The 24,858-nt window shown below is 41.8% G+C and overlaps 1 protein-coding gene and 1 pseudogene across 4 annotated transcripts in view; one reads left to right on the forward strand and one right to left on the reverse strand.

Annotated features, from left to right (window-relative positions):
• The window catches only part of LOC145358477 (uncharacterized), a 104,723-nt gene that overhangs the window by 55,859 nt on the left and 24,006 nt on the right, over positions 1–24,858 (reverse strand). For 2 of the 4 annotated variants that reach the window (XM_080212584.1, XM_080212575.1), the window contains exon 2: positions 16,619–16,690. The exons of 1 other annotated variant lie outside the window; for it this stretch is intronic. In XM_080212584.1, the coding sequence (XP_080068710.1) occupies positions 16,619–16,690 (72 nt within the window). Of the gene's footprint in view, positions 1–1,055; positions 1,128–16,618; positions 16,691–24,858 lie in introns of all 4 variants that reach the window. One more of the 4 variants, XM_080212569.1, reaches the window with a different exon arrangement.
• LOC145351768 (large ribosomal subunit protein eL37-like) lies at positions 12,151–12,489 on the forward strand (annotated as a pseudogene).

Consider the following 24,858-nt stretch of genomic DNA (forward strand, 5'->3'; position numbering starts at 1 on the left):
GCTTGCTGAAGAGGGGAAAGAAAGTTCGTATGGAGTATAAGCACTAGCAGGAATCTGATGGGTAGAATGGCCTGTTTCAGCACTATACATCTGATATAATCTATGGAATATTATTACATGTTGTATTTCACTACATAGATCTGATTATACAGTTACAAAACATTTAACTTTATTCTTAAAATATTGAAAGAATCAATATAATAAAATAGTATGTATTGAATTGGCCTTTTTTATTCATATTTACTTGATTATTTTATTTTAAAAATTGTTTAATTTACAAAACAAGAATTTTAGGTGATAGCGATAGGAACAGTTTCTTTAATACATAAACCGCTGTTGTCCGCATCAAGAATGGTCAGATGTTTTCCACACACTGCTTCAATAATGTACCGTAAGCAAAGCATCTTATCCCTAGTGTTGCCAAGTGGATTTTCTATTTCTTGCTCCAGGTATCATTGTGAGCTTGAAGATGACTATCAGTTTAATGTCAATTAATTTTCTATTGTGAATTATGCTTGTTAAAAACTTGGTAATATGTTCAATTATTTTGTTACAGCTCATATTGAATTTACTAAGAATATTAGTCAGGATTTTTTTTGTTTGAATAGCCCACTATACCCACTAACCTGTGTTAGATTGTACCAGCTCACAGAGTTCACCATCAAACCATCATTATTCACAGATTCTTCTGTTACTACTATGGAGAGATTTTATCACTTATTTTCATTGTTATTCCTCACTTAATATTTCAGTTCTATGCTATCTCTTTCAAATCGGAAATCAGGAAACCTCAGACAATGGTTACTCAATTACAATTCAAGTGAATGGATAATTAATTGGCAGGAGTTATAGAATAGTAAGTTGGACAACATAGTTTTTCTCCCCCTCCAAGAGCTGCAATATTTGGACAAACAACAATCAATTAAATTTATCTTACTTGTAACAAGCAGGTTTAAGCAACACGCATAGCTGGCTTCAACTTGTTGAGATGCTAAACTTTCAAATCACTATAGTTCATGAATCATCAAAAGCAGTAAGTAAAGTTTGAAACTTACAAATATTTCAAATGTGAGAGACCTTCAAAAGTTTCTGGAATCAGATCCGTTATACGATTCCCCTTTAAATTTCTGAAAGTTAATACATTTTATAATGAGCTTCATGCTGTCTAACAGGGTGTTTTTTAATAATGCTAAGAAGTACCAAATCTCACCTGCAGCAGTTAGAGTTATTGTACTAACTTTTAGCTGTACAAGTGTAATTCTGTCACCAAAACATGCAGCTCAAAAGGGCGAGTGAAAGAGAAAAATACCAAGTGATATAAAATGCTTTTGGGCTACCTTATTTTTGAAGAATACTGGAGCTGAAAAGACCCAACACTAGAAACTTACTCGGGAAACTCCTTGAACCAAAGATGCACATTACCCCAGATACACATGTAAATACTGGTCTGCCAATCTTCTGCCAAAATTACATTAGCTAATTGGGAGAACACCAAGGAGATTATTATGCAGATATTTGCATTGAAATCATTTTAAACACATCACACCAGCAGTCAAGATGCTTTACGTAGTCAACCTCTTGATACTTCAGAGATATCAGTTATAGAGATTATGGCACAGACTTTGCAATCAGCAAAAAAAATGATGGTGGTCATCTCTCACTTTGAAGAAAACTTTTTTGCAAGGGTCTAGGAATCATTATGGTGTGCATTTCATCTTTCCAGTAATTTCAATCCCACATCAGCTCAAGGTGATCTCTGGCACCCAGCAATAGTGAAGTCATCAAGTCAATTAAGTAGCTAGTCACACTGAGAATTCTCACAGAGGAGCAGACCATGAAGTAAAAACCACCGCTGCTCCCTTATAAATAAATTAGTGTCAAATTAAGCTTTGGCTGTACACCTGGAATTAAGGTAAAAAGTAAAATATAGAAAAAATCTAAAAAGTTAAAAATTCATTGTTTATCACAAGGGAAATTTGACATTTCATGAATACAAACTTGTTTTTTCAGGGCCCGAGAGTTGTTCAATAGTAAATATGAATTTAGTGTGCCACTAAAAACTTGTTACATCTCATTCAACAAGGCACAACTTTTTCAATTCACATGAATTCAAATGATTATTAAGATTTTACGGACTTCAACAGTGCACCCTGTGGCAGACTGGAGAAATCACTGAAACCAAGGCCTACATAAGAACATAAGAAATAGGAGCGGGAGTAGGCCATCTAGCCCTTCGAGCCTGCCCCGCCATTCAATAAGATCATGGCTGATCTGACGTGGCTCAGTTCCATTTTCCTGCCTTCTCCCCATAACCCTTAATCCCCTTGCCTGTCAAAAACCTATCAACCCGCGTCTTAAATATATTTAGCGAGGCAGCGTCCACCACTTCAACGGGCAGAGAATTCCAGAGATTCACCACCCTTTGAGTGAAGAAGTTCCTCCTCAACTCCGTTCTAAACTGCCCACCCCTTATCTTGTCCTTTCTGAGCGGGAAGAGCCTCTTCACCTCTATCCTATCCATCCCATTCATCATCTTATGCGTCTCAGTGAGATCTCCCCTCATTCTTCTAAACTCTAACGAGTACAAGCCTAGTTTATTCAGCCTCTCCTCATAGCTAAACCCTCTCAGCTCCGGTATCAGCCTAGTGAACCTCCTCTGCACTCCCTCCAAGGCCAAAATATCCTTGCGTAAGTGCGGCGACCAAAACTGCACACAGTACTCCAGCTGCGGCCTCATCAGTGTCCTGTACAGTTGCAGCAAGACCTCCCTACTTTTATATTCAATCCCCCTCGCTATGAAGGACAGCATCCCATTTGCCTTCCTGACCACCTGCTGCACCTGCAGGCTGGGTTTTTGCGACTCATGCACAAGGACCCCGAGGTCCCTCTGCACCGCCGCATGCTGCAGTTTTTCGCCCTGTAAGTAGTTGTCCTTCCTACCATTATTCCTACCAAAGTAGACAACTTCACACTTGCCAACATTAAATTCCATTTGCCAGTTCCTGGCCCATTTGCCCAGCCTATCTAGATCCCTCTGCAGACTTTCCACACCCTCCGCACAATTTGCCATTCCACCAATCTTGGTGTCATCAGCAAATTTCGACACCATACACTCGGTTCCCTCCTCCAGATCATCTATATAAATGGTAAATAGCTGAGGCCACAGCACCGATCCCTGGGGCACTCCACTAGTCATCAACTGCCAATCCAAATAGCACCCATTGACCCCCACTCTCTGCCTCCTATCTGACAGCCGATCCCCTATCCACGCTAACATCCTATCCCCAACACCCTAACCTTCTGTAACAACCTCTTGTGTGGCACCATATCAAACGCCTTCTGAAAATCAAGAAACACCACATCCACCGGTTCTCCTCTATCCACCACACTAGACACATCCTCATAGAATTCCAATAAATTTGTCAGACACGACTTCCCCTTAACGAAACCATGCTGCGTCTGCTCTATCAAACAATTGTCCTCAAGATGCCTCACTATTTTCTCGATTACGGATTCAAGCAATTTACCTACAACAGACATTAAACTAACCGGCCTATAATTCCCTGCCTTTTGCCTGCTACCCTTCTTAAACAATGGCGTAACATTAGCCGTTTTCCAATCTTCCGGCACTTCCCCGGAATCCAGCGAGGTTTGGAAAATAATCATCAAGGCATCCACTATCACCTCCGCCATTTCTTTCAGAACCCTTGGATGCATTCCATCTGGTCCTGGGGACTTGTCCACAGTCAGCCCCTCCAGTCTGTCGAGCACTGCCTCTCTAGTAACAATAATGTCATTCAGGCCCTCCACTCCTACCATCTTTCCATCGCTAACACCCGGCAAACTATTCACGTCCTCCTCCGTGAAGACCGAAGCAAAAAAGTTATTCAAGGCCTCAGCCATTTCCCCATCCCCTACCACTAAGTCCTCCCTCTCATCCTCTAAGGGTCCAACGTTCACCCTAGCCAGCCTCTTCCTTTTTATACATTTATAAAAACTCTTATTATCCTTTTTTATATTTAGCGCTAGCCCAGCTTCATAGTTTATCCTACCTTTCTTTATCAACTTCTTCGTCATTCTTTGTTGATATTTAAACCTCTCCCAATCCTCTTCTCACCCACTACTCTTAGCTACTCTAAACGCATCCGCTTTTAATTTAATACTCTCCTTTACCTCCTTTGTTATCCACGGCTGATTATCCCTCCTCCTACGATCCTTTTTAACCATAGGAATAAATTTCTGCTGAGCACCAAGAAAGATCTCCTTAAAGATCCTCCACTGTTCCTCAGCAGACCTACCTTCCAATGTGCTCCCCCAATCAACATTTGCCAATTCCTCTCTCATCCTATTGTAATCCCCTCTGTTCAAACAAAGGACACAGGTCCGGGAACCCACTTTCTCCTCCTCCATCTGCATCAGAAACTCCACCATACAATGATCACTCTTCCCAAGAGGATCCTTCACCACAAGGTCCCTAATTCTACCTGCCTCATTACATAACACCGGATCCAAGATAGCTCACTCCCTCATCGGCTCCAACACACACTGTTCAAGGAAACTATCCCGGCAGCATTCCAAGAACTCTTCTCAAGCCCACCTCGTCCAACAGGGGTCGACCAATCAATATGTAGATTGAAATCCCCCATAATTAAGGCCTACATTTCCATGTTTAACTGTGCATAAACAGACAACAGCTAAGAAATTGTCCCTTAGTGTCTAGGGATGCGTAGGTTGGGGGGATAATTGGGTATAATATGTAGGGATATGGCGGTAGGCCTGGGTGGGATTGTGTTCGGTGTAGACTCGATGGGCCGAAGAGCCTCTTTCTGCACTGTAGGGTCCTATGATTCTATGAGAACTTGCTATTAGTTTCATGTTTGGAGTATTGTGCGCAGTTCTGGTTGCCTCACTATAGGAAAGATGTAGAAGCTATTGAGAGGGTGCAGAGGAGATTTACAAGGATGTTGCCTGGACTGGGAGGCATGCCTTATGAAGTTAGGTTGAGGGAGCTGGGACTCTTTTCCCTGGAGAGACGAAGGTTGAGAGGCGACCTGATAGAAGTTTACAAAATGTTGAGAGGAATGGATAGGGTGGACTCTCAGAGGCTATTTCCCCGGGTTGAAATGGTCGCTACGAGAGGACACAGATTTAAGGTGCGGGGAGGGAGGTTCAGAAGTGATGTTAGGGGTAAGTTTTTCACTCAGAGGGTGGTGAGTGAATGGAATCGGCTGCCGTCAGTGGTGGTGGAGGCGAACTCGCTGGGGTCTTTTAAAAGACTTCTGGATGAGTATATGGGGTTTAATGAGATTGAGGGTTATAGATAGGTCTGTAGGTTGGTAGGTGATGTGATCGGCGCAACTTGTGGGCCGAAGGGCCTGTTTGTGCTGTAGTGTTCTATGTTCTATGTTCTATGTTTATAATTACAGCTAACACGTCTGGTTTCATTACAACTGCAAAATCCAAGTACATATTCTAGCCAGCAGTAGTCTGTGATTATATGAACTTGCATTTGAGTCTGACTGTGACACAGAATTGGGCAATCGTAGGATCTTTTGTCAGCCTCACAGTTTGACATAATTCTCTTTATCAATTGTTCACATTTTTAAGCCTTCAAACCGAGCTGACCAAGTACTGAAGTTCACAGCCATCAGACTGGGCTTGAGGCAGGGACCAAGAGAAAGAAAACAAAGGACCACTCTAGTCTAATTAACTTACTTGTCATAAATGAAATTGTTCGTGGCAGCCCTGGTAGGAATGACCGCCATACAATCCTTCTAAGGACCAAGTACTGTCTTCATATTGGGGTTATCCTACTTCATAGCGCAGTGGTAGTAGTATCACATGACATGTGGGATAGTTTAAGAAAAGCCCAACTGGCATAAAGTTGGACATCCATGAAGTGCTGTGTATTATCAGTAGTAACAGGATTGAATACCACTATAACCTGTAAACTTCTGGGATGGCATATCGCTCAGTCCTCTACCACCAATAAATGTGATAACTAATCCTGGTTTATTGAAGAGTGGAAAAGAACATGAGAAGAACAGGTACAGTAGCAAATATCCAAGAAAAAGAGGTACAATCTTGGTGAAACTGCAAAACAGAATTTGTAGTATGTTGAACAGAAAATCAACATGCCATGAGCAGAGCCAAATGATCTCATGATCAACGATCAAAACTCTGTAGCCGACATATGACAACTGGTGGACAATTAAGCAATGGACAAGAAGAGGCCGCTCCATAATTAACACCACCCTCAAAGATCGTCAAGCATTTAGGGGTAAAACATAAAGCTGAAGAAATTGTAACCATCCTTTGCCAGAAGTGCCAAGTGTCCAATCTATCACTGCTTAAGTCTGCGTCACAAATACCACTTTTCAGCCAATGCGATCCACTTCAGATAGCTTCACGAAAAGCCAAGTGAGATGGACACAGTAAAAGCAACTGGCCCTGAAACATCCCTGACTGTGGTGCTGAAGATTTGTGCTCTGGAACATGCCATGGCCCCAACCAAGTTGTTGTAGTAGAGCTGCAACATAAAAACCTGCCTGACAAGATGGAAAATTGCCTAGGTATTCCTTATCTATACAATGCATGATAAATTCAAATTTGCTTATTTACTGTTCTAAAAATCTACTCCCAATTATTATTGAAAGCAATCAATAATACAATGCAGCGACATAAGTGGGAGTTAACGCTCCCGAGTGTGCGGTCGCCATAGCAACAAGTTCTGGAAGTACTAAACATGGACATAAGAGGGAAATTCCAGAAGTGAGGTGATAATGACCACCCTTGATGTCAAGGCAACATTTGAAAAATTAGGGCACCCTAATAAAACTGAAGTCAATTGGGATTGGGGAAAAATTCTCCAAGAATGGAGTCATACCTGGCGCAAAAAAAGATGGTTGTGATTGCTAGAGATCAATCATCTCAGCCCCAGAACATTGTTGCAGGAGTTCCACAGGTCATTGTCCCAAGCCCAACTTCCTTCAGCTGCTTCAATAATGGGATAGTCAATACTGAGGAGGACTGCAACAAATTACAGGAGGACATTAATAAACTTGCAAAATGGGCATTGGCAAAAGTAGTTCAACATAGACAAATGTGAGGTCATACATTTTGGTAAAGAGAACAGCAAAGTCATTTATTGCTTAGAAAGTGAAAAGCTAGGTTGGATATAGGGACAAAGGAATCTTGGAGTATGAATACCAATCACAAATTGTACTTCAGGTTAAAGAGCCCATACAAAAGCTAACCAAGAATTGAGCTTTATTTCTAGAAGGATTGAAAAGTAGAAGAGTTATGTAAAACCTATATTTAGCCCATGTTAAACCATGTAGACCCATGGCTTGGTGTGATCATAGGAATGCAGTGTGTGATGGGGGGCCTGGATGGTATCCCACATTCTGTCTGGTCTTGAGGAATGCATCTGGGCCTAAAAAATAATTCTAAACTTTGACTTTTTTATCCACTTCCAGCTTCAACTAGGTTTTTAAATGAACAGTTTCCAAACAATACACTGTGCAATGTAGTTAGTAAAATTGCATCCAGATTCCACTTACATCAGAGGACCTCCAACTTGTATTGACTCAAATCTGGCCTGATTTACACTGGTGTCTGGGCCTGCTAGTGAAATGCTTCAACATAAATAGAGCAAACCAAGAAGGTCATACTCATCAGGAAAGGTTGTATATGCTGAAGCTCTTTGCTCTCAAAGAGGGAAGGCTGAAGGGTGACCTGATAAGGGTCCTTAAGATTATGAAACTTCGATAGTTTGGTCGCAGAAGGTGTTTCTACTTTTGTGTGAGGCCAGAGCTAAGAGCCATAAGAGATATAAAAAGGTTATTTGTAAGTCCACTAGGGAATTCAGAAGAAACTTAGTTACCAAGAGCATGGTTAGAATATGGATAGTGTTACCATACGTAGTAACTGAAGCAAACAGCACAAACGCATTTCAGGAGCTAGATAAGCATGAGGGAGAAAATAATAAGGATGCGTTAATGGAAATGGAGTTAAACAAAAAAAGATGGGAGAAGGATCACGGGAAGCCTAAGCACTTGCATGGGCCTGTTACCCAAATGGTCTGCTTCTGTGCCATCAGTACTTTGTAACAAACAATAACAGAACAGGAACGGGCCTGTCTGTCAATTAATCATTTCGATTTTAGCTCTGATACAATTTAGTTTTACGATTTAGTTTACCAGGGATAAGGAGATAAAGCCAATCCCAAAATCTCCAACCAATCAATTAGATCCAAGTTCCAAAGTTATATACTATTTTGCTGCAAGATCAGTTCTTCCCTCCTTCCTTTTCGTTTTTATATCCGTACAATAGATGTATATAAAATTCCAAGAGTACATGTATGGCTTAAATAAAGGATGCGCAAAGGATCCTAGCAGTTGGATCAAAAAAGCATACTGAAACAAACAACTGAAGTGCAAGATTATAACTTCAACTAAGCTCTTGTTGCAAATAAAACAATAGCATGCTTTGCTATTTTTATTGTTTGCCATGGTTTGTTGTATTAAAAAAAATTAAAGGTTTTGTTTGCATTGGAAAAACACAGAAGTTACAACATGTGCAAACAAATCATTTAGCCCAATCAGTCCGTGTTGTTTTGCTCTCCACATAATATGAACATAAAATATAGAAGCAGAAAAGATCATTTGGCCCTCGAGCTTACTCTGCTCCTCAATAAGATCACAGCTGATCTGTTTGTATTTTTAATTACACATTCCCATCTATCCCCAGTAACCATCAATTTCTTCGCCTAACAAGGGAAGGCAGTGGCGTACTGCTATTGTTCCTGGACTAATATTCTAGAGACCCAGGATACTCTGGAGACCGGGGTTCAAATTCCACAATGGCAGATGGATGGAATTTGAATTCAATTTAAAACAAAAGGAGTTAAACTTCTAATGATGACAATGAAACCATTATAGATTGACATATAAAAAAACTCACAAATGTAAGGAAATCTGCCGTCCTCATCTGGGCTGGTCTACGTGTGACTCCAGATGGCCAAGCAAACCACTCAGTTGTATCAAAGCTGCTACAAAGTCAATGAAAAAGCCCTACCTATACGAGAAGACAGCTCACCACCACCTTCTCAGGGGCAGTTAAACCTAGTGACCTGAGCCTAAAACATACTCAATGAAAACCATAGAACTGTTGAATCCCTACAGTGCTTAAGGAGGACATTTCAGTTCATCAAGTCTGCACTCACTCTGCAAAAGACCACTGAACTAGGAATCCAGAGGCCCAGGATAATGCCCTGGGTCCTGGGTTCAAATTCCACCATGACAGATGGTGAAACTTGAATTCAATAAAAATCTGGCATTAAAAGTCTAATGATGCCCATGAAGCCATTGTCAATTGTTGTAAAAAGCCATGTGATTCACTAATTTGCTTCAGGGAAGGGAATCTGCCGTTCTTACCTGGTCTGGCCCTACATGCGACTCCAGATCCACAGCCATGTGGTTGATTTTTAAATGTCCTCAGGGATGGGCAACAAATGCCAGCCTAGCCAGCAATGCCCACATCCCATAAACAAGTTTTTAAAAGTCCAGTCTCTTCACTCCTCCACCACCAGCTCGTCTACACTCCAGTAGAAACAAGCACAGTCTGTCCATTCTTTCCTCATAAGATGAAGGTCCTAATTACCAGCCTGTACCCAATATCCCTTCAACCCTATTTCCTTCATCAATCCATCCAATCTTGAGATGCAACATAATTTTTGTCACATGGCCTAATTGCAAGTGAATATCACACCCTCAACTTTTTCTATTATGCCTTTCTCCTGCTTTTCATTTTCAATTTCTTACATTCAATCTTCTATTTGTGGCTCCAGATTCTCAGCCTGTTAACGCCAGGAAACAAACACTCTACTTATAGCTATACTGGATCATCCATCAGATGTAATTTTCAATATTTGCACCACTTTTTACTTGATTTATGGAATGTGGTGTCATTGGCTAGGCCAGTAATCATTTCCCATCCCTGAGGGCATTTAAGAGTCAGAGCGATACTTTTTTAAAATTCATTTTATAGGATGTAGACGTCACTGCCTAGACCAGCATCTTTATTGTTCATCCCTAGTTGCACCTCAGAAGGTGGTAGTGAGCAACCCTCTTGAACTACTGCAATCAAAGGTGTAGGTACATAATGCTGTTAGGGAGGGAATTCCAGGATTTTAACATGGCAACATTGAAGTAACGATAATATATTTCCAAGTCAGAATGGTGAGTGACTTGAAAAGGAACCTCCAGGTGGTAGTGTTCCCAGGTATCTGATGCTCTTGTCCTTCTAGATAGTAGTGGTTGTGGATTTGGAAGATACTTCAAAGGAACCTTGCTGAGTTCCTGCAAGGTGAGATGGTATATACGGCTGCCACTGTTTGTCGGTGGTAGAAAGACTGAATGCTTTCTTAACTATCCTATTGCTCTATATGTACTGGGAAAGGATCTTTGGGTTTTCCTTAATCTTGCTTGCTAATATTTTTTCATGCCCTCTCTTTGTTTTTTTTACTTAATCCCTGTACTTTCTATACTCCTATCTGCAGTATTGAGTTTTTTGTGATTATCATAAGCTTTCTTTTACTGTTTAATCTTCCCCTATACTTTCTTAGACATTAAAAGCACTTTGCATTTTTTAAAAATTAATATGAGTTTATATTATTATTTGAACTCAAACACTGGCCTTTTGTTGGAAAGCCAAATACAGCAACCATTTCTCTGAACTAAAAACACTAAAATACAGAACTAAATGAAATTCGAATTAAGAAAAGATACATGATAGTAGAATTAGCAAAGTGACTGTGAAGGCAAAAATGATGAAGAAAAGGTTAAATGAGGCATGTTCAAATATTTCATTCTTAAACTGCACTAAAAATACAGAATAAACTATTCCATAGTGATGCAAGGAAAGACATTGTCAGTGGCAGCACATGATGCAGTATGGGAATTCTTACACTATGCTCTGAAGCAGTCCTAGAGCTTTGCTAACCCTTCTCTAAGAATGATTACTTTTAAACTTTTTTGGAAAATGGCAGTCTCCCCATTATAAACACTATAACTTCATTTCTATCTGTATTTTACTCTCAGAATGAAGCAGGTAATTTCAAGTCTCAGTATTGTGCGGAGGGTGTGGAGAGTCTGCAGAAAGATCTAGATAGGCTGGGCGAATGGGCCAGGAAATGGCAAATGGAATTTAATGTTGGCAAGTGTGAGGTGGTCCACTTTGGTAGGAATAATGGTAGGAAGGACTATTACTTACGTGGCGAAAAACTGCAGCAGGCGACGGTGCAGAGGGACCTCGGGGTCCTTGTGCATGAGTCGCAAAAACCCAGCTTGCAGGTGCAGCATGTGGTCAGGAAGGCGAATGGGATGCTGGCCTTCATAGCGAGGGAGGTCTTGCTGCAGCTGTATAGGGCATTGGTGAGGCCGCAGCTGGAGTACTGTGTGCAGTTTTGGGCGCCGCACCTGCGCAAAGATATTTTGGCCTTGGAGGGAGTGCAGAGGAGGTTTACTAGGCTGATACCGGAGTTGAGGGGGTTGAGCTATGAGGAGAGGCTGAATAAACTAGGCTTGTACTCGTTAGAGTTTAGAAGAATGAGGGGAGATCTCATTGAGACGTATAAGATGATGAATGGAATGGATAGGATAGAGGTGGAGAGACTCTTCCCGCTCAAAAAAGACAGTAGGACTAGGGGGCACAGCCTCAAGATAAAGGGGGGGCGGTTTAGAACGGAGTTGAGGAGGAACTTCTTCACTCAAAGGGTGGTGAATCTCTGGAATTCTCTGCCCGTTGAAGCGGTGGAGGCTGCCTCGCTAAATATTTTTAAGACGCGGGTTGATGGGTTTTTGATAAGAGAGGGGATTAAGGGTTATGGGGAGAGGGCGGGAAAGTGGAACTGAGCCACGACAGATCAGCCATGATCTTACTGAATGGCGGGGCATGCCCGAAGGGCTAGATGGCCTACTCCTGCTCCTATTTCTTATGTTCTTATGTTCTTATTCTATTCAAATCTCAGCTAAGCTTCTAACTCCATATCCTCTCCATCACAAAGACCCCATATTGCTACCTTTGTACTGCTGGTTGGTTCCAGCCCTATCTCAGCCTGCCTTTAAAACTTTGAAACGTGCAGTGAGAATGACGAAGGGAACATCATCATTTGGTAAGAGGCGGAACAAGACCCACACTCTCTGCTGGCGTTGTGGAGCTAAAGCATTTCACCTGCAGAAATCAACCTGCGCTAAATGTGCCTATCCTGCCAAGAGAAAGAGGAAGTATAACTGGAGTGCTAAGGCTAAAAGGAGAAACACAACTGGTACAGGCCAAATGAGGCACCTGAAGATGCTGTACTGTTGATTCAGGAATGGATTCCATGAAGGGACCACCCCAAAGCCCAGGCATTCCACAATGGCTTCCTGCATAAAGTACCAGTGTACTTACACAACAAATAAAGCTACAGTTTGGGAAAAAAATTAAAATCTTAAAACGGCTTTATTACTTCCAGGACATACTTGGAAAGTTTTTCTACCTTGTTGGATGTGAAATATCGTTGCTTGACCAGGAGGATGGGGTGGAGGAGGGGATAATTCTGGTGGACAGGTCTTCAGCATTAGGTCACCGTCCAAAGCTTTAACTGTAATATCCCCAGCTGCTTCTCAGCATTATGTGAAATTAAATTGATTGATACAAAATAAAGTAAATGCTAATAATCCCATGTTGTAAAATATTAATCAAGAATTTTATTAAACATGAATTCTCATACAGAAACTTGGTGCTGCTTTATTAAGCTGACAATCAAGGAATAAAGAATAGAACTTAACTTACGAACATATAGATTAGGAGCAGGAGTAGGGCATTCAACCCCTCAAACATGTTCAGCTGTTCATTACGATCATGGCTGACCTGATTGTGGCCTCATTTCCACATTCTGCCTTCTCCTGATTGATTCTTCACTAACAAGGGAGTCAAAGATCATCTACTTCTGTCTTAAAAATATTCATGATGTGGAGATGCCGGCGTTGAACTGGGGTAAACACAGTAAGAAGTGTGACAACACCAGGTTTAAGTCCAACCGATTTATTTGATAGTAAACTCACAAGCTTTTGAGGTCATCTGACGAAGAGGTTAACCTCGAAAGCTTGTGAGTTTACTATCAAATAAATCAGTTGGACTTAAACCTGGTGTTGTCAGACTTCTTACTGTGTTAAAAATATTCAGTAAAAAGTCTGACAACACCAGGTTTAAGTCCAAACAATTTATTTGATAGTACACTCACTAGCTTTCGGGGTTAGTCCCTTCGTCAGGTGAATGAAGAGTTCTGGCCTCAGACAGAGCATATAAAGCACAGACAGTTTACAGATTACCGATTAGAATGCGAATCTTTACACCTAACCTTATATGCTCTGTCTGAGGCCAGAACTCTCCATTCACCTGACCAAGGGACTAACCCCAAAAGCTACTGAGTGTACTATCAAATAAATCGGTTGGACTTAAACCTGGTGTTGTCAGGCTTTTTACTATGTTTACCCCAGTCCAACGCCGGCATATCCACATCATTAAAAATATTCAACAGCCCTGTCCCCACCACTCTCTGGGGGAAGAAAGTTCCACAGACATGGCCATCAGGGAAAAAAAAATTCATCTCCGTCTTAAACAGGCGATCCCCTATTTTTAAAACTGTATCCCCCAGTTCTAATCTCTCCCACAAGGGGAAACATCCTTTCAGTATCCATCTATGGCATGGAGACTGGCCTTTCAGCCCAAACTGGCCCATGCCGACCAAAATGCCCATCTAAACTAACCACATTTGCTTGCATTTGGCCCATATCCCTCTAAGTCTTTCCTATCCATGTATCTGTCCAAATGCTTTTTAAATGTTGTCAATGTCCCTTCTAAACGCCTTTCCTCATAAGATAACCCACTATCACCAGGTATCATTCGAGTGAACTGTCTCTGATCTGCTCTAATGCATTTGTATTCTATCTTCAAACAAAACACCCCAACTTCTCTAATCCATTATCTTTGCAATAAATGGCTGCATTCCATTGGCCTTATTAATCATTTGCTTTACCTCTGGACTAGTGTTTTCTGATTTATGTACCAGAACACCCAGATATTCTGCATCTGAGCTGCAATCCGTCTCAGTTTAAATGTCATTTGACTGGTAATAGCGGCTCAGACTCATGCACTGGGGGCACAAGAACACAGATTCAAATCTCACCATAGCAGTTGGTGAAACTTAAATTCAGTTAATTGGGAACATGCAGCTGGTCTCAGACATGAAATTATCATCAATTGTTGTAACAACCCATCTGGTTCACTAATGCCCTTTCAGGAAGGAAATCAGCTGCCCTTACCTGGTCTAGTTTATATGTGACTCCAGACCCACAGAAAAGTGGTTGATTCTTGATAGCTCTCTGAAATGGCATAGCAAACCACTCCATTCAAAGGCAATTAGGGAGTGAGCAACAGATAGCAGCAACAACCACATCCCATGAAATACTTTTTTTCAATTCTTCCTGTCAAAATACCAAGTTCACATTTTCCCACATTATACTTCACCTGCCAATTTTTTGCCCACTCACATTATTTGTGTCTCTTTCAGATTCATGACCTCTTCACAACTTATTTTCCTACCTATTTTTGTGTCATGAGAAAATTTAGCAACCATACATTTGGTCCCTTCTTCCAAATTGTAAATAGCTGAGACTCTAGCACTGATCACCTGTGCCACTCCATTCATCACAACACTAAAGTTATCCATTTATGCCACCTCTGTTTCTTGTCAGCTAACCAAATCTCTATCCATGCTAATACATTATCCCTGCTCCACAGTTTTGCAGTTATCTTTGATATGGCATCTCGTCAAATGTCTTCTGGAAATCTAAGCACAGCACAGGTTCCTCTCCATCTATTTTGCTTGTTATTTCCTCAAAAAAACCCCAATAAATTAGTCAATCATGATTTCCTTTTGACAAATTTATGTTTACTCTGTTTGATTCCATTGCATTGATATTTTCTAAGTGGCCTGCTGCAACCTCCTTAATAATAGATTCCAGCAATTTCTCTGTAGTTTCCTACTTTCTGTCTTCCCATTTTCTTGAATCGAGCAGTCACATTCACTATTTTCCAATCTGATGAGATCTTTCTAGAATCTAGGGAATTTTGGAAAATTAAAATCAAAGCATCCACTATCCCAGCAGCAACTTTTTTTAAAACTCAATATGAAGTCCAGCAGGACCTGGGGACTTGTCAGCCTTTTGTTCTAATAATTGTTTCAGTATCCTTTCCCTGGTGATTGCAATTGCTTCGAGTTTGTCCCTCTCTTTCACACCTTGATTCCCAATTACTGCTGGGATGTTATTTGTATACTCTCTAGTGAAGACAGATATAAATATCCATCTAATCATTTGCCATTTCCTTATTTTTCATCATTAATTCCTGTAATACTTCGGTCTCTGAAACCTAAGAGACCTAAGTAGTATGCTGGCTTTTATGCGGGAGATTTTTCTTTATTAAATACAGCTCAGTAAATAAAAGGAACTCTCGAAGGCTGTAATTCTGGTTGAAGATATACTTTTATTTGTTCAGGTCTGGTCCACACACATGGAAGAATAGTTTAGGGCAGCCCAAACAATTGTAAATTGCAGGGGTATTAGCACGACAATTATATATTTTTCAGGAATCATTTTCCCACTACTCTGTTCATCCTAACTGCTTGAACCAATAATTTTAGCATGAGTCATTTACCATTTACCTTGGCCAAGTAAATTTTATTTCCTGGCACCATGAGAATACACAAGTTCATCCAACTATCTCCTTAGCAACTCCAATATATAGATCCATAGAGTTCAAAAGTTCTTTCCCCACTGTCTGTTTAGCAATTCTAGTATGCAAGTCCACAGAGATCAAAAGCCCCCTTTCTCACTGACATATTCGGAAAAATTGTTTTACTTTATCTATTTGATTGTCTGGGAAGTTTGTACTGTTTATAACCCATACTGATAAAATCTGTGCGCTGTGGCTGTATTGTCCTTAAAGAATGTGGTTTGTCTTAATAAGTTTTTATCCCATTATGCCTTGGGGCAGTCCGTAGTTGGCCAAGGTGTACATTCTAATACAGAATATATAAAAACACATGTTTAAGTTCTCTAACAATGGTTATATGTGTTTCTATGCAAACAGTACAGTTGTAACTTTATGTTCTTTGTACCTTTATTATAATAACTCTAAATTAATTTATCATAATCTATTAGTCTTTTAGTTCCAGGTTATCCTAAGTCCCTCAAACAATTCCCCATCCTCACACTCTAGAGGGCCAATGCTCACTTTACTTAATATGTTCCTTTTCAAATACCTGTAGAAACTCTGCTTTTATATTTCTAGTTTTCTCTTGTGCTGTAATTCCTCCCACCTTATTAATCTTTTAGCCTTTTTTTGCTGTTCCTTATATTCTGTACATTCTTCAGACCTGCCATTCATCTTTGGGAAATTATATAGTTTTTCATTGCAATTTGATATTCCCTTTAACTTAACTACTTAGCTATAGTTGGTGTTAAATGACTTAAATAATTTTATTATTAATTCAACTCACAAGTATACTCACAGATATTCTGCATCCGGATAAAATAACCAGTTGTCTTTCCATATAAATGTAACATTGTTATCTCGAAAATCCCTAAAGTGAAAATAAATACCATAAATCATTACAACACAGACCAAACATCACTACTGGATAAAAGCGTTTTTACAAATTTATTAGCTTAATTCATTACACTATTCACAAATCACAAACTTCAATGTTATATTTTCACAAAGTTATTATATTCCTTATAAAACATGCCTTACTGGGTTTCCTCACATTCCATGTGCTGGAGTACGTCACAGCATGTGCATGACATCACTGCCAGGGTCTTCACCCAGAAGAAAGGCTGAATGACAGGCTTGGCCTCCAGTCGACTGGAGAAGTCCAGAGGCATACTTCACATCCAGCCAAGTCTCAGGGATCCAAGGTCTCAATGTACAGGCTTGGGTGGAGATATTGGATGGCTCTTGGGGAAGGTTGGAAGGGTCAATAGCAATGCCCCACATTATTGCTTTTATTGTGCATGGCCTGTTTATTTTAATGCCACACATACAGTATCTTGAAAAAGGGACATGATGTGAACAATCTGTTGCTGTGCAACAATGCACATGCACAGCTTAGACAGAATGTTGGTCAATGATGGGAAAGGGTTGTCTAATCAGGGAGAAAATTGATCAGGTGGGCATACCTGCTGGATAAGGCAAGCTGATAAGTGGATAGGCACAGACCTCCTGATCCAGCAGTTGCTCATTTCAGTTCAGCTGATGGGTTTCCAGTGGCACAGGAAATCCAAGCCAGCAGGATTAAAATTCAAATGGGGCATTCAAATGAAGTGTTACCTCATCGCCATGGAACACATTAGTCAGAAGCTGTCTTGTGGTTAAATCAGAAATGGGTAGGTTGGAGAGTAAGATTCAGACTTATAACTGAACCGTCTTAGCTAAACCCTCACCAACCCAAATTCAACTTTTTTTGGGGAGGTAAAATTTCTCCCATTTAATGCTCACATTACTTCATCATTAGACATCATTGTTAATCTTAACCCTCTATTTACATAACATCTACAAATGTACACTTTCTGGCAAAGATAATTGATTGAGGTATTTGATCCTGATGGCAATGCACTTTCCTTTTTTCTGGGCTTGTTATTCTTTCTCCTTACTACTCTGACTGCTGGGAACTATTTTCTTTGGGTTCCCAACAGCAGCTGTCCGTCACCTTAGATCCAGATGTCCAAGTAGCACTTCCCAATGGATTTAGGGTGTCAGAGTTTTACCTCTTGCCCAAACCACCCAACTGCTGCCAAGAGGTACATGCAGCAACATAATCCAAACAATTACTTTAGCTCCCACATGTACATCAATGACTCTCATTTCTACCTCATCATTACAACCACCTTGCCTGACTCCAAGGTTGTTAAAACATTAGATAGCTTATTTGACATCCAATAGTGGATAAGCAGGGATTGTGAGTTAGCTCAGTTGGCTGGATGGTTGGTTTGTGATGCAGAGCAACATCAACAACATGGGTTCAATTCCAGTGATAGCTGAGGTTAGCCATGAGGACTCAACCTTGTCACTTGCCTGAGGTGTGGTTATCCTCAGGTTAAATCACCACCAGTCAGCCCTCTTTTTCAAATGTGGAGAGCAGTGTTTGGCCATCTGAAACTATGGTGACTTACATTTCACTGCATAAGCAATTAAATATTGGGAAGCTATTGATTTGACTTATTATTGTCACATGTATTGGTATATAGTGAAAAGTATTGTTTCTTGCTCACTATACAAGGCATACCATTCATAGAGTACATACAGGAGAAGAAAAGGATAAGATGCAGAATGTCTCTACCTAGGGTGTAGAGAAAGGTCAACTTAATATAAGGTAGATCCATTCAAAAATCTAGGGAGAGGGCAATTCTCCCAGCCTGCCACGCTAGTTTTTGTAGCACAAAGGGCTGGAAGAATCAAGCAAAGGCCATTTTGTAGGCTCCTCACTGGGCACCACAGCCTCCACGAGTCTTTGCCAGCCGGACTTCGAGGTTTACTATAGCTCTACACTTGTAAGGAGCTAGTTTTTTTACAAATGGCCAAGATCATAGAAGATTCATGGGATGTTAACCCCTTAACATCTCACACTGACCTCCACTCCAAGAGCCAGGGGGCTCTACACTTATATAGCTCTACACTTGTAAGGAGCTAGCAGCCTGGCTCTGCTGGGGTGAAGAGAGTCAGTGAGGCCCCCCAGAAGGTTGGGCGCCTGAATTGGGGGAGGGGAGGGGATGCCTCCAGAGCATTGCCGATTGGCAGTGCCAGCCTGGGCCCCCAGTACTGCCCAAGGGGCAAAGTGGCCAGTGTCCAGGATATACCTTGGCACTGCCCAAAAGGCAGACAGTGCCAAGACAGGGGCCTCTTGGAGGGGAGGTCAGTGTAAGATGTTAAGGGGTTACCATCCCATGAATCTCCTGTGATCTTGGCCATTTGTTAAAAAGGTTTTGCAAGCTGAGCTCCTGCAAAATTGCAAATGCATCTGGTTGCTTTAAGATAAAGTGAAAGGTCTCCATTAGCTTAATGCGGTGATTAACAGCACCTTGTTTGAAACAGTCTGTGCTGATATCAGTGCATACTCCCTTATTCTGGCCTTGTAAATAACAAAATATAAGAAACTTTTGCTTTATTAAATCAGTCTAGGCCGGACTTGGCTAAATGCTGTCCTTGTTTGAAGGAGATAACATTCACTTTATGGGCAAAGTAATGTTCCAAGATATGTATGAGAACTGTTGCTATCTCATACTGGAGCAATGGTGGACGTGCAGTTTCAATGGCAACTGGGAGGGTGGGTTTTCGACATATTTTTACTCACAAACTCACATGGAGATAGTCATTGCCTGATACTTGTGTGGCCTGAATGCTACTTGCCATTTGTCAGCTAAATCCTGGATATTGTCCAGGTCCTGCTGCACCTGGACACAGACTGCTTCAGTATCTAAGGACTCTTAAGTGGTGCTGAACATCTGCAGTCATCAGAAAACAGCCCTACTTCAAATCTTAAGATGGAAGGAAGGTCATTAATAAAGTTGCTGAAGATGGTTGGGCTCTCAGGACACTATCCTGAGGAACTCCTGCAGTGGTGTCCTGGCAACACCAGGTTTTAGTCCAACCTATTTATTTGATAATATTCTCATTAATAATCAAATAAATAGGTTGGACTAAAACCTGGTGTTGTCAGACTTTTTACTGTGTTTACGCCAGTCCAACGCCGGCATACCCACATCGTGGTGTCCTGGAACAGAGATGAGTGACCTCCAACCACCACAACAATCTTCCTTTGAGCCAGCTATGATTTTACCCAGTGGAAGGTTTCCACCAATTCCCACTGACTCCTTGGTGCCATGCTCAGTCAAATGCTGTCTTGATACCAAGCGCCGTCACTCTCACCTCACCTCTAGACTCAGCTCTTTTGTCCATATTTGAAACAAGGTTGCAATGAGGCCAGGAGCTGAATTACCATGGCAGAATCCAAACTTGATCAAAACACTTCTGACCAGCCTCCCACATTCTGTCCTGTGCAATCTTGAAATCTTCTGAAACTTTTCTTCCTGTATCCTAACTCATACAGGAACCATTCACCCATCAGCCTTGTCTTCACTGACCTACACTGGTTTCTGGTTAAATAACGCCTCAATTTTAAAATTCTCATTCTTGTATCCTGGTCCTTGGTCACCTCTGCAATATACTCCAGCACTACAGCTCTCTAAAATGTCTGTGCTTCTCAAATTTCAGGCTCTTGAATATCCCCTAATTTAATTTCTCCACTATTGGTGACCATGTCTGCAGCTACCTTGGCGTTGAGTTCTGGAATTCCCTTCCTTCACCTCTCAACCTCACCTTCCTCCATTAAGAAACTTCTTAAAACCTTCCTCTTTGAACAAGCATTAAATTATCTGCCTTAATATTTATGTGCTTGGTGTCATTTTTTTGTTTCACAATGCCTCTGAGAAGTGTCTTGAGGCATTTACTTACGATAAAAGTGATATATAAACAGATTGTTATGGTTCCTTCCACCACCAGTTTAGCATAAACCAAGATGTAAATCTGGGTTATTCTTGTTTTGTATGAATTAACTGATTTACCTACAAGGCAACCAGGGCACCAAATCTGTTTGAAAACTGAAAACAATTCTGTTCATGGTGGCAAAAGAAGTGACCTTCCTTTTGCCGCAGTGAGATATGTTTGCATGCCATAGTCAATGAGATGGGCAGAATCAAGATTCAGGACTCATTTTCCTTGCCATAGGTATATCAGAAAATTGAGCCACTTTACATTCAAATTAGGAGTAAAAGGTCACTCAACCCCTCGAATCTGCTCCGCTATTCAATAAGATCATGGTTGATCTAACTGTAACCCCTTCCACCTATCCCGATAGATTCTTGATAAACAAAGAGGCAAAAGACTATTTATCTCTGCTTTAAAATATTCAAAGACTTCACCTTTTGAGGAAGAAATTTACCCCACACTACCCTCAGAGAACAAATTTCTCCACGTTATGTATGCCCCTTTAAGGGAATGGGTCAGATTTTACCTGTAGGAAGTGTGTACAATTGCAGCTTCTGGAGGAGCGTGTTAAGGAGCTGGAGTTGGAATTGGAGGAACTCCGGATAATTCAGGAGGCTGAGACGGACATCGATAGGAGTTACAAGGAGATAGTCACTCCTAGAAATGAGTCTTGGGTAACTGCCAGGAAGAGGGGAAAGAAGCAATTGGGGGGGACAATCCCCTAGGGCTGTTCCCCTCCAAAATAGATTTTCTGTCCTGGAAGCTACAGCTGAGGAGGAATCAACTGGAGATAGCCAAAGGGAGCAGGTCTCTGGGGGTGAGCCTGTTGTGAAGGCTCAGGTGGTTAGGGGATGTAAAAGATTGGGCCTAGTGATTGGGGACTCCACAGTTAGGGGGACAGATAGGAGAGTCAGAAGTAATGGTAGGGACTCAGGGCTGGTGTGTTGCCTCCCAGGAGCTGGGGTCTGGGATGTTTCAGAGAGGGTGTTCAGGACTTTTAAGGGAGAGGGAGGTCAACCCCAAGTCATAGTTCATGTGGGGACGCATGACATAGCGAGGTTAAGGGAAGGGGATATTAAGCAGAAATTTATGGAGTTGGGGTGGAAACTTAAGGCCAAGTCAGACAGTGTGGTTATCTCAGGACTCTTGCCTGTGCCACGGGATAGTTTAGAGCGGAACAGAGAGAGGGAAAGTTTGAACTCGTGGCTGAGGGGATGGCGCAGGAGGGAGGGGTTCAGGTTCTTGAGCAATTGGGGCTCATTCTGGGGAAGGTGGGACCTCTACAAGAGTGATGGTCTACACCTGAATCAGAGGGGAACCAATATCTTGGGAGGAAAATTTGCAAAGGCTATGCAGGGGGGTTTAAACTGATTCAGAGGGGGGGTGGGATCCTGAGTAGCGGGGGTGAAAGTGAGGGGGGCATAGATGGGGACTGCAATGCACGGCATCGTGGGGGTGGAGCGGAGCAGGGTTTGAAATGTGTATACTTTAATGTGAGGAGTATTCGCAATAAAGTGGATGAACTTGCAGCGTGGATCAGTACCTGGGACTTTGATGTTGTGGCCATTTCAGAGACATGGATAGAGCAGGGTCAGGAATGGTTGTTGCAGGTTCCAGGGTTCAAATGCTTCAGTCGGAGTAGAGAAGGAGGTAGAAGGGGGGGAGGGGTAGCATTATTAGTCAAGGATTGTATCACAGTGTCAGAGAGGAAGTTTGATGAGGACTTGTCTGTTGAGGTAGTATGGGCTGAGATTCGAAATAGGAGAGGAGAGGTCACCCTGTTGGAAGTCTTTTATAGACCTCCTAAAAGTTCTGGAGAGGTTGAGGAAAGGATTGCGGAGACGATCCTGGATAGGATTGAAAGTAATAGGGTAATTGTTATGGGGGACTTTAACTTTACTAATATTGATTGGAATAGCTATTGCTCTAGCTCATTAGAGGGGTCAGTTTTTGTACAAAGCGTGCAGGAAGGTTTTTTGACTCAGTATGTAGATAGGCCAATAGAGGTGAGGCTATATTGGATTTGGTGCTGGGGAATGAGCCAGACCAGGTGCTAGACTTGGAAGTTGGTGTGCATTTTGGTGATAGTGACCACAATTCGGTTACGTTCACCTTAGTGATGGAAAGGGATAGGCATGAACCTCGGGTCAGTAGTTTTAGCTGGTGGAAGGGTAATTATGAGGCTATTAGGAGAGAATTAGGAAGCATAGGTTGGACTAGGAGACTACAGGGTCTGGGAACGTCCGAAATGTGGAGTTTTTTCAAGGAGCAGCTACTGCGAGTCCTTGATATGTATGTCCCTGTCAGGCAAGGAGGAATTGGTCGAGCTAGGGAACTGTGGTGCACTAAAAAAGTTGATTCGCTGGTTAAAAAGAAAAAGGAGGCTTATGTTCGGATGAGACTTGAGGGCTCAGGTAGTGCACTAGAAAGCTTTAGATTGGCTAGGAGGGAGTTAAAGAGTGAGTTAAGAAGGGCTAAAAGAGGACATGAGAAGACTTTGGCTGATAGGATTAAGGAGAATCCTAAGGCGTTCTATAGATATGTTAAGAACAGAAGGTTGGTTAGGGCAAGATTAGGGCCAGTTAGAGACAGCAGTGGGAAGTTATGTGTGGAACCGGAAGAGATTGGAGAGGCATTGAACCAATATTTCTCTTCAGTGTTCACGCAGGGGGACATAAATGTAGCTGTGGAGAACACTGGGTTACAGGGTTGTAAACTGGACAGTATTGCAGTTGATAAGGAGGATGTGCGAGATATTCTTGAGGGTTTGAAAATAGATAAGTCCCCTGGGCCGGACGGGATTTACCCTAGGATTCTCTGGGAGGCAAGAGAGGCGATTGCAGAGCCTCTGGCTCTGATCTTCAGGTCGTCGTTGGTCACAGGTATAGTGCCAGAAGATTGGAGGATAGCGAATGTTGTCCCATTGTTTAAGAAGGGGAACAGAGACTTCCCCGGGAATTATAGACCGGTGAGTCTTACTTCTGTTGTGGGCAAGGTTTTAGAAAAAATTATTAGGGATAGGATTTATAGTTATTTGGAGTGTAATGAATTGATTGGAGATAGTCAGCATGGTTTTGTGGAGGGTAGGTCGTGCCTTACTAACCTTATTGAGTTTTTTGAGAAAGTGACCAAAGAGGTGGATGGGGGTAAGGCAGTTGACGTGGTATATATGGACTTTAGTAAGGCGTTTGATAAGGTTCACCGTGGAAGGCTTCTGCAGAAAATGCAGATGTATGGGATTGAGGGTGATTTAGGTAATTGGATCAGGAATTGGCTAGCAGATAGGAGACAGAGGGTGGTGGTTGATGGTAAGTATTCGTCATGGAGTTCAGTTACAAGTGGTGTGCCTCAGGGATCTGTTTTGGGGCCACTGCTGTTTGTAATTTTTATAAATGATCTGGATGAGGGTATAGTTGGGTGGATTAGTAAATTTGCTGATGACACCAAAGTCGGGGGTGTGGTAGATAGGGAAGAAGGGTGTCATAGTTTACAGGGAGACTTGGACAAGTTGCAGAGCTGGGCCGAGAGGTGGCAGATGGAGTTTAATGCGGAAAAGTGTGAGGTAATTCACTTTGGCAGGAATAACAGATGTGTAGAATATAGGGCTAACGGTAGGACTCTGAATAGTGTGGATGAACAGAGGGATCTAGGTGTATGTGTACATAGATCCCTGAAAGTTGGGAATCAAGTAGATAGGGTTGTTAGGAAGGCATACGGTGTCTTGGCATTTATTGGTAAGGAGATTGAATTTAGGAGCCGCAGCGTCATGTTGCAACTGTACAAAACTCTGGTGCGGCCGCACTTGGAGTATTGTGTGCAGTTCAGGTCCCCACATTATAGGAAGGATGTGGAGGCTTTGAAGAGGGTGCAGAGGAGGTTTACCAGGATGTTGCCTGGTATGGAGGGGAGGTCCTATGAGGAGAGACCGAGGGATTTGAGGTTGTTTTCGTTAGAAAGAAGGCGGCTAAGAGGGGACCTTATTGAAACATATAAGATGATTAGAGATTTAGATAGGGTGGGCAGTGATAGCCTTTTTCCTCAGATGGAGAAAGCTAGCACAAGGGGGCATAGCTTTAAATTAAGGGGTGGTAGTTATAGGACAGATGTCAGGGGTAGGTTCTTTACCCAGAGGATGGTGAGGGATTGGAATGCCCTGCCTGCTGCAGTTGTAAATGCGCCTAGTTTGGGGGCGTTTAAGAGATCCGTGGA

The sequence above is a fragment of the Carcharhinus amblyrhynchos genome, chromosome 2, assembly GCF_965287045.1.
Source record: "Carcharhinus amblyrhynchos chromosome 2, sCarAmb.v2.hapA, whole genome shotgun sequence".
Lineage (NCBI taxonomy): Eukaryota > Metazoa > Chordata > Chondrichthyes > Carcharhiniformes > Carcharhinidae > Carcharhinus > Carcharhinus amblyrhynchos.